Source organism: Triticum urartu, chromosome 6A (genome assembly GCF_056163025.1).
Source record: "Triticum urartu cultivar PI428250 chromosome 6A, HENAU_Tu73, whole genome shotgun sequence".
NCBI lineage: Eukaryota > Viridiplantae > Streptophyta > Magnoliopsida > Poales > Poaceae > Triticum > Triticum urartu.
Genome location: NC_141878.1, coordinates 139,527,488 through 139,537,346, shown reverse-complemented (window position 1 = coordinate 139,537,346; position 9,859 = coordinate 139,527,488). Strand labels below are relative to the sequence as shown.

Sequence of the window (9,859 nt, the reverse complement as noted above, 5' to 3'; positions counted from 1 at the left end):
TTAACATAGTACAGACGCAAGCTCTCATATACACGCACATACACTCACCTCTATAAACGCACACACGCACACCCTACCCCTATGAGCATCTCCGAAGGACTGAGCCGGCATATCACTTTGAAATTTATGAAGTCATCGTAGGCACTTTGTCATCAACGGAAACGTCTCCTCCCACTGAATTCACATCACCGAAAATTCTGAAATAAATCCAGAAATAAATACGACCATCAGGACTTACTCGTATATGCGCCGGCCTAACAGCCATCAGGGAATATCTTCAACAATTACAACTTCCACCCGTACGCGTCCTCGATCACAACGACGGAGCAGCTCTTGGTTGGACTCCGATCCACCAGGCGAAACGACCCCGACTCTTTTTTCGCGGAGGCAAAACAGAAACGGAATCGACCGGAAGCCCGTGCATGAGATCCGGATCCGTTATAAATATCTCTCGCCTCGCGACGCCGGCGCCTCCGCCCGTGTTCTTCTTCCCCCCCACCGGCCCGCCAGCCAACTATAGCCCCTCCCACCTCTTCCCCTCACGAGAAAGCGCATCCCACCCGGCCGCGCGCGCCTCCTTATAACATCTCGTTCATCGACCGCCATGGCCCGTCGACCGAGCCCGTCGGATCCACGCAACCGAGAGGCCGAATTAGTCGACTAGGCTGCTGTTCACATCGCTTGATCAATCCCGGCGTCCCCCACATTGGTCAATGGGGTCCAAGGAGAAGGGGAAGCGCGGGGATGGAGGGGCGTCGCCGAGGGCGAGGAAGGGGGAGTTCCCCATCCGCGCCGAGGATTACGAGCTGATGGAGCCAATCGGCGACGGCGCCACGGCCGTCGTGCGCCGCGCCCGCTGCCTCCCGCTCGGCGGCGAGGTCGTCGCCGTCAAGATTATGAACCTCTCCCTGCGCTCCGAAGCCGACGTCGTACGTGCCTGCCTCCTCCACTCAATATATATCAATCAATTCCCCTGCGCACTAATCGGCGTCTCCCATGCAGAATAACGCCTCTGAAGAGGTCAAGACCATGATCCTGACGGATCACCCCAACCTCCTCAGCGCCTACTGCTCCTTCACCCAGGACGAGAACCTGTGGATCGTCATGCCCTACATGGCCGGGGGCTCCTGCTTCCACCTCATGAAATCCTCCTTCCCCAAAGGCTTCGAGGAGGAGAGGTTCATAGCCTTCGTGCTCCGTGAGACGCTCAGGGGCCTCGAGTACCTGCACGGCAAAGGCCACATACACCGAGACGTCAAGGTAATTGAGCAGAGCTCTCCCGGTACTGAATTTGAAGATTACGTCGCTTCGTATATCTGTGAATCGTTTTCATGTTTCGGGCGTGAACACAGGCTGGAAACATATTGCTTGATCAGCACAAAGGAGTGAAGCTTGCGGATTTCGGAATTAGCGCCAGCGTTTATGACTCGATGATCAACAGGAACGGCAAAAGGCACACGCTTGTCGGCACGCCCTGCTGGTAGTATCTTCAAAGTTGTTGTTTATTTTGCCAATGGGTTGATGATTCCGCAGCTCATGAACAGTGTACTGACATTCTACTGACTCAGAGTTCTGTTTGTTCTCAAGGATGGCACCTGAAGTGATGGAGCAAAAGGAATACGACTTTAAGTAAATTTTTATTTGTCTGCCTTTTTACCACAGGTTAGTTGACTATGTTTTTTATACGGGTTGCTTAACCGGACATACAAAAAATTATTCGCAGGGCAGACATTTGGTCTTTCGGAATAACTGCACTAGAACTAGCTAATGGCCACGCCCCTTTCTCTAGCCAACCTCCAGCAAAGGTATTAGTTTACCTTGATATATTTTACATCAACTTAATGTCTGTGACAAGTTACTGAGGTTTCTGAAATGACATGTAGGTCTTTCTTATGACGTTACAACATGCTCCTCCATCTCTTCATAACACAAAGGACAAGAAGTTTTCAAATGTAATCTTGATATGATCTCTTATAATCTTAGATGCACACATTGGCCTATGCTTACTCGTTCCTACCTTTTTATGTAGTCATTTAAGCGAATGATTGGTGCATGTTTGATAAAAGATCCATCCAAGAGGCCAACTGCACAAATGTTACTGCAACTTCCGTTCTTCAAAAAAGTGAAGTCCGAGGATAATCATGTAAAATGCATGCTAAATAAAGTGCCATCTTTGGTTGCTAGGGTGCAAACTATAAATGTATGAGACGACATTCATTTGCCTTCTCTATTGATCATTTTTATATGCGCACATATATGTAGTGTAATTTTGTGTCAATTATTTTTGAGCAGGAGAATGAAGCAAAGTTGCAAGCAGAGAAGAAACCACACGATAAAATCAAAGAGAAGACATCACATGTTAGTATCTCTATAGACTTCTTTCCTTAGCTAAGAGCATCTTTACCATGCCGCAAATCGGACACACTAAATGTCCGCGGACCCTAATATGGGAGCTCGCCATCCAAATTCATACCTCAAATATCCGCTTCTATTGACTTAAAAAAAATACTAGCAGTGCCTTCCGCCAAATAACAATGGCCTTCAGCCAAATAGTCATGATTATACAATGGCCTTCCGTCAGATAAGAACCACTAGCAATGGCCTCCAGCCAAATAACTTTGACCTTCCGTCAAAGTTGGTCTCCTTCTGCCAAATAGCAGCGGCCTTCCGCCTTCCTGCGCGGATGGAGAGGAGAGAGGGGTAGTGGCGTGGGGTACATGATGGCTTTTGATTGTCCAGGCGGACGTTGTACAAACCTCCCCCAGGTTTCTTCTAGTTTAGTGAAATTCGGCCATGCGGACATGTACGCTGACTTATGCGGCACTACGTTGGATGACAAAAATGGTCCGAACACTGGTTTGGATATTTGTGGGTGATTTGAGGTTCGTCGTTGGAGATGCCCTAAGATTTGTAAGATAACCACATTTTGTAGTGCTCTTCACTAGGCAGTCGATGAAATTATATATTTTACTTTGGGAATTTAGTTTACACTTGAACCTAAAAGAATTGATGTATTTAATCAAATCATTGGTTTAAATTAGTTACATTTCCTTAATCTCTTGGTCTATCTTCGAGCTATGATACTGCCCTTTAAACGTACCGTCCAATAATTAAATTATTTCAATTCTCAAATATGCAACAGGACGAATATTGGAGAGGTATTAGTCAGTGGCACTTTGATATCGAGGACTTGAAAGCACAGGCTAAATTGGTATGATTTTACTTGTGCAATAACATTTTGTCAAAAAAATTGCATAAATAATTTCACAAAATATTGTTTGTTTCATTTCTAGTACTCGGAAGAGAATGATAGTGACGAAGAGGAGTACCTGCGTTTCCTATTTGAACTTGATACCGTGGATGAAATTGTTCCACTTCAAGATGTGCGTCCACAAAATCATGCTAGTGATGATAAGAAGGTAACGATGGTGCTGTATATGACTCCCTCCAATCCAGAATAAGTGTTATGGTCTTAGTTCAAATTAGCATATAGGTAAATGGTTGTGTTATAAAATATATTTGAACTAACATGGCATGTTGTACTTTCAGATTGTAGGTACTGAAATAGTAGAAACGCCAAGCTCAACAACTCCAATACTGATACCTCAAAGGTTGGGATGTTTAATATATTGTCTTGATAGAATGATAGTCACTTCGTTGAGAAACAAGGACAAATTCACAACCATAAACAAGTATTTTTTATTACGAAATGTTAAACTATACCATTATCACTTGTATAATGCACATATAATTTAATAAGTTGTTGGCAAAACGTGCCTTGTATTTATCTATGGTGGCAATATTTTTCTACGGGAGTTGAACATGTCTCTTCTTTGATTATTAAGTTTACATCAAAATTGCATTGTTCTACTTCTCACTTGGCATAAATGTTAGTATTTAATCCTAGACAATGCTATTAAGGAAGTATATTGTATTTTGCATATATATAGTAGGTTTAGATAGATTTGCACCATGAGAGCTCAGCATCTTCTCACACTCATGTACTAATCTAATTTTACTACTACACGATTGTGTCTAATATTTTATTGTTATCTATGTTGTATCTGATCTACAAATGGCTCTTCAAGGAAATTTACCTTACAATTAAACATTAATATGGTCTGTTTCACGCATGTAGTCGAGCATCTGAATACTACCTTTTTGGGCGCATGCATTGCTTCATCGTTAACACAACTAAATCTTAATATCACACATATGTTTGTTTTCTGACACAAGGTTTTTCTACCAGTGGGAAACAACTTGAGAATGGACCCCCTAATGGCCTTGCACGCCATGAGTCATTTGAACAACATTCAAAAGTACCTACCAAGCAACTTTCAAGAGCAGGCACGTTCTTCTCCAAAGTAAAATGTCTATAACTAGGACACACAAAGAACATTTTTAAGTTAACAACTCAATTAATAATTATTATTCATTGTTACTTGTATTATACTTGCTTTATGTTTTTTTAATTTTGTCCAATTGGCATGTACAATGACAAGTGATTATTTTATGCAGTTTCCAATGTTACGTGTATGGATGAATATGTAGAAAAAACAGCCATTCAAAAGGGTCGCTTTAAAGTAACAACGGAAGAAACGGTATGATTTTTATGATATATGTCATGTACATAATTAGATGGTTTTAAGTTATATAAATTGCGTAATGTATAAAGCACTATCATTTCTTATTTGGTTAGTTTACAATATTCTGTGTTTTCATAAAACAAAATCTATGCAATCACTTAATTACCTTTACCTCACAATATGATATGAAGATTTGGATGTTTTTATTGATCATCATTAGAATAAATAAATTCACTTAGAACAAATCTAGGACCTTTAATTTTTTAGAATCACAATCCTGTGCACTGCCTAGATAATCTTGATGCCTATATTTTGGGACCGAAACATATTTGTACATGTTTATGGCATGACTTGCACAATGGTCATCTACATGTCCTACATATGCCATATTCACATCTGAAATACTTATAGTTAATTTATGTAGTTACTCATAAACATTTTTATGATGTAATAGGAAGCATCTACACACAGGGAGAAGGAACTACTCGAACGTATTGCATGTTTAGAGAGGATGTAAGTTCTTCACGTGAAGAAAACTTTGCTCATTACTTTTACATATTATTCTCGTTTTATAAGGAAATAGCACTTATTCTTTGAGGATCTTTCCTAATCTTGTTATATATTTGCCTTATATAGGCTCCAGGTTACCCAAGATGAGGTTGTGAGGCTTAAAGAAAAGGGTAATTACATTGATCTTCCATATTATCAATTTTCATAGTCCTAATATTTGAAATTTAACTTATAATTGTTTAACAGATGCAAAAGGGTAATTACATTGCTCTCCATGTTTTCTAGCAGAGGCAAAAGGAGCAGTGCCATGCGTCCAACAAAATAGCAAAGTACAAGGGTTGTAGTTACTTAAGGTGGTTCTTTTCATAGCTAGGGAAGAGTTGCAAATTTGTGTAGATCTTATTGTCATAAGAATCTAGCATATGGTGCCACTTTCTTAAAGTAGTTCTCAGTAGATTCGTAGTGCATTAGCTTCATTTATTTCGGAAATAGATTGTGCTTCTAGAAGAGATCCAACGTGATAGTTTACAAATCAATGGTGTGATGTATTTGCACTTACAAACTTGAAGCATGAGGATTTTCCTAGTAATTTAGCACTAATAGATTCTTCCCCTTCGATTTTTTTAATGAAAAGGGTGGATCCCGATTTCCTTTTTTAGAAACTAAAACAAAACTGGACCATCTCACACATCATTGCTGACATCACAAAACCTGTGAGAAAGGAACTATAACGATGTAATATATCAAAGATGCCATCCTAGCTAGGAATTACAAGTTATCTAGATCAAAACGATGAGCTGAACATAGGATGCACAATAAAAGGAAAGAAGACTCAAACTAGTCGTCCAACGTCTATCGCTCCTCAGTTTTGGAATACGTGGGGTTCACTTCTTAGTACACTGTAACTGAAATTGTGGAGATGCCAGCAAAAGAGGTGTCTGTTGCTGTGTGGAAAATATGAGGTGTGATATTTGATATGCCACTAAATACTCCTTCAAACTCGGTGGAAAAAATAAGAAGAAAATGATACAACATATAATGATTATTGCCCCTGTGATAAGATAACGCGTGTGAGAAAACCTTAAAAGGAAAAACCCATATGTTAGTTGTTTTTTGCTTTGTGTACTTCCTTTTAAAAAGTCTTGGGTACACCATATGATCTTGTGAAGATATTGTTTTCATTAAAAAAAACTTGACGCAAAACTAGAGAGTAAACTTAAAGGAAAATAATGTGCAATATGATGCAAGGACATGTTAATAACAGAGTGACTCCCTGATCCTTGCAAACCTCGAAGTCCTTGCATACCGATTCCGTTAACATACTATTTAAATCTTTGAAGTTGGTATAGACTTTGAGAATATATCGGCGAGTTTATCACACTAGTAAGCATGCACGTGCAACGCACGTCTCAAACAAAACAAGTTCACATGGTATAATATTAAAATGATTTTTACAAAAAATTCAGATCGCTACAAAATGTTATCATGTCGCTCAAATTGTATTTTCAAAAAGTGTGACATATTTGTGATCCAACACACGTATCATAATCTATAGTAAAAAGTAAAAACATCTATTTTGGATCTAACTTTTATTTTAGTGGGTTCTTTTTACCGAGCCATTTAAATGTGTCTTATGCGCAACGATATGAGCGTGCGTGTAACACATGATCCAGAAACATGTATCCGCATAAAATTCGCTGTCACATAATAATTGTATTATAATTGTTACAAAAAATATATTTTAAAAACCGCAACTAAGCCTGCCTTGAAGGTTCATCTTTTGAAGCAATGAAGTTTGATCTATAGACATGTTGATAACAGTGTGACTCCCTGATCCTTGCAAACCTCGAAGTCCTTGCATACCGATTCCATTAACATACTATATAAATCTTTGAAGTTGGTAAAGACTTTGAGAATATATCGGCGAGTTTATCACATGACTTAACTTGCGAGATGTTAATTTATGGGGAGAAAACAATTTTGGAGCACTACAATGATATTGTTGACTATGCAAGACATTTGCATTTGAGCAAGACAAGCAACAATATATTTGTAGATAATGGTTGGTGATTCGTCGAAAAAAATACCACACAACTTTGATATGTGCTTTATCATTTTTCAAAGCCGCATGTATTCACTTGACGCCTCATATTTCATAATGATTGGTGAACGTAAACCCCTAGGTTACGTTTTTGTGGACTTCCATGAGACGGATGTCAACCGAGTAGGTGTTGGAGCATGCGGTACGCTACTCTACCGTCAAATATTTTTTTCTGTGCGCAACCAAGATCATGCTGCTGGGGATAGATCACGGGATCGGGTTATGACTAGACGCGTAGTCACCACAGTGGAAGTAGAGTTGGTGATGCGTGTAGCCGATGAGCCAAGTCGTCTCCTCCTCGTGTAGCCGATCTCCTGTGAATGATCCTCATGGATCCTCCGAATGGCTCCTTGCGCTTCCCTTGAACAATCCGTCCTAGCACCGCAGATGCGATGCCTCCAAGGTATCCACACGTACGGGAAGGAGCGGCGGGCGGCGGACTGCGGTCCAGTCGCGCGGTATGGGAGCGTTGGGAGTGGCGGAGGTGGCTGTGTGGGGAGGAAAAAGATCAACCCTAGGAGGTGCACCCACTCCCCTTTATATAGATCTCCGAGGTGGGCTCAACACTTGAGGCCCACTAGGAGTCTACAACCATTCTCCATTCGGATCCAATCCAAATGGCCTACAACCCTTAAGTGTGCAACCCTATAGGTTCAAGTACACATGAACACAACCTAATTCGATAGTTGGTAGCGACTCCTAGCAGAACGTGCCAACTCCCATGTGTGCGTAAATTCATTTGACGAATCTCGACAATGTGTCATATGCAACATTCCTTTTGCCTGACGATATACGTTGTCAAGTTCAAAGCGAGTACTTGTCACTCTTGTGGTAACTCGACCTCTCTTCTCAAAACCGTGATACAGATTCCCGAACCGGGTTAACACTTAACCCAAGTCGCATGGTCATGCTTTCCAGATATGATTACTCGAGAGGGCACAGAGAATATCTCTCCTTACGGAGGGGCAAAACCCTTCTTGGTCAACCATGTCTCCTGGCATGTCTCACGACTCATCCGAAAGCTACATTTATAACTAACCAGTTACGGAGTAGCGTTTGATAGAACCTAAGTGAGTCGGTCCTCATCCCGAGAACATGCAAAGACCTCAGGTCTATGACATGGCATATAGATCATACTTGAGACTAACAGGTGAAATATCTCGCTTCGTCCCAAAGTGATCCGACTCGGTGATCTTCATCCGCGAGTCCATACTATCGGTTTAGCATCTCTACGCCCATGACTTGTGAAACATAGTCATCAAACGAAACATATACTAGTCAAAGGGTATGTGCCCGCATAACCTTATTAAGTACGAACCATTAGAACAATCATCATACAATATATAGTTTCACAAACAGGTCACAAACTTATTGATACATATCATTGATGATGTCCAAGGATGATAGAAGTGACTCATGAATACATAGGGAAATATAATCATCGCATGATTGCCTCTAGGGCATATCTCCAACAGTAGGAACACAAAAAAAATTCCTCGGTTCTGAATTTGTGGGATCTGATGAATGTATGTGGTGATATTTGAGTTCATAGTCATCTGAGATTGAAAGTGTTGGGGAACGTAGTAATTTCAAAAAATTTCCTACGCACACGCAAGATTATGGTGATGCATAGCAACGAGAGGGAAGAGTGTCATCCACGTACCCTCGTAGACCGTACGCGGAAGCGTTATGAGAACGCGGTTGATGTAGTCGAACGTCTTCACGATCCGACCGATCCAAGTACCGAACGCACGGCACCTCCGAGTTCACCACACGTTCAGCTCGATGACGTCCCACGAACTCCGATCCAGCAGAGCTTCACGGGAGAGTTCCGTCAGCACGACGGCGTGTTGACGGTGATGATGTTGCTACCGACACAGGGCTTCGCCTAAGCACCGCTACGATATGATCGAGGTGGATTATGGTGGAGGGGGGCACCGCACACTGCTAAGGGATCAATGATCAACTTATGTGTCTAGAGGTGCCCCCTGCCCCCGTATATAAAGGAGCAAGGGGGGAGGCCGGCCGGCCCTCTATGGCGCGCCAAGAGGAGGAGGAGTCCTTCGGGTAGGAGTATGACTCCCCTCTTTCCTACTCCTACTAGGAAGGGGAAAGGAAGGGGGAGAGGGAGAAGGAAAGGGGGGCGTCCCCCCCCCTGTAGCGGCCCGACCCGAATGGATCAAGTCTCTGTGCTTATGTGTCATCCCTGGATCAGTATGCTGACACACACAGTACTCGAAGGATTTATAACAGAGGTAAATCACATGTATATAGTAACGTAAATACTATTACCTCAAATCCAAAATCGTGGAAGCAACAAGGTTGTGGTTACCCATCAACACCAACGGCAAAGTTGAGTGTAGAAATCGTAACCCTAACGTAACACTTACTCGTCGTAAGAAACTTGCAACATAAGACGTTGCAGCCCGAAACGGGTCAGTACATTGAATGTACTGGCAAATCCACACCATAGAGAATGATGAACAATGGCTATCACTACATGCATATTTGGCTGGTGGAAAAGCTCTACGGTTATAAGGTTTTTGCGTAAAGCCAATTTTTCCCTACTGCAAAGGAATAAATTTAATTACTATCATGGTGGTTGTGAAACATTGAGAATGGTTGACAGCATTCTCAATCCCAATTAAAAGTACAAATAAAA

At 41.6% G+C, this 9,859-nt stretch overlaps 1 protein-coding gene across 3 annotated transcripts; it reads left to right on the top strand.

Annotated features, from left to right (window-relative positions):
- The first annotated feature begins 463 nt into the window (after positions 1-463).
- Positions 464-5,692, top strand: LOC147964486 (serine/threonine-protein kinase BLUS1-like). 3 transcript variants are annotated; one of them, XM_087527070.1, is made up of 16 exons: positions 464-929; positions 1,003-1,260; positions 1,353-1,480; positions 1,588-1,629; positions 1,724-1,805; positions 1,884-1,952; positions 2,030-2,200; positions 2,293-2,358; positions 3,143-3,211; positions 3,294-3,419; positions 3,550-3,611; positions 4,250-4,347; positions 4,519-4,601; positions 5,041-5,099; positions 5,223-5,266; positions 5,385-5,692. In XM_087527070.1, exons 1-16 carry the CDS (start codon positions 714-716, stop codon positions 5,438-5,440), a joined length of 1,629 nt encoding a protein of 542 aa, XP_087383196.1. In that variant the 5' UTR covers positions 464-713; the 3' UTR covers positions 5,441-5,692. The 3 variants fall into 3 exon arrangements, with proteins under 3 accessions (XP_087383196.1, XP_087383198.1, XP_087383197.1); XM_087527071.1 differs by having other exon boundaries at positions 465-929; positions 5,343-5,692; XM_087527072.1 differs by lacking the exon at positions 2,030-2,200.
- Positions 5,693-9,859: the final 4,167 nt, after the last annotated feature.

What these genes read in the sequence shown, in the direction of transcription:
- LOC147964486 (XM_087527070.1), top strand. Translation starts at nt 714, where the DNA reads ATGGGGTCCAAGGAGAAGGGGAAGCGCGGGGATGGAGGGGCGTCGCCG. An exon ending in CAAGCAACTTTCAAGAGCAG is followed by an intron (nt 4,348 to 4,518) that starts GCACGTTCTTCT and finishes TATTTTATGCAG; the next exon opens with TTTCCAATGTTACGTGTATG. An exon ending in ATTGCATGTTTAGAGAGGAT is followed by an intron (nt 5,100 to 5,222) that starts GTAAGTTCTTCA and finishes TGCCTTATATAG; the next exon opens with GCTCCAGGTTACCCAAGATG.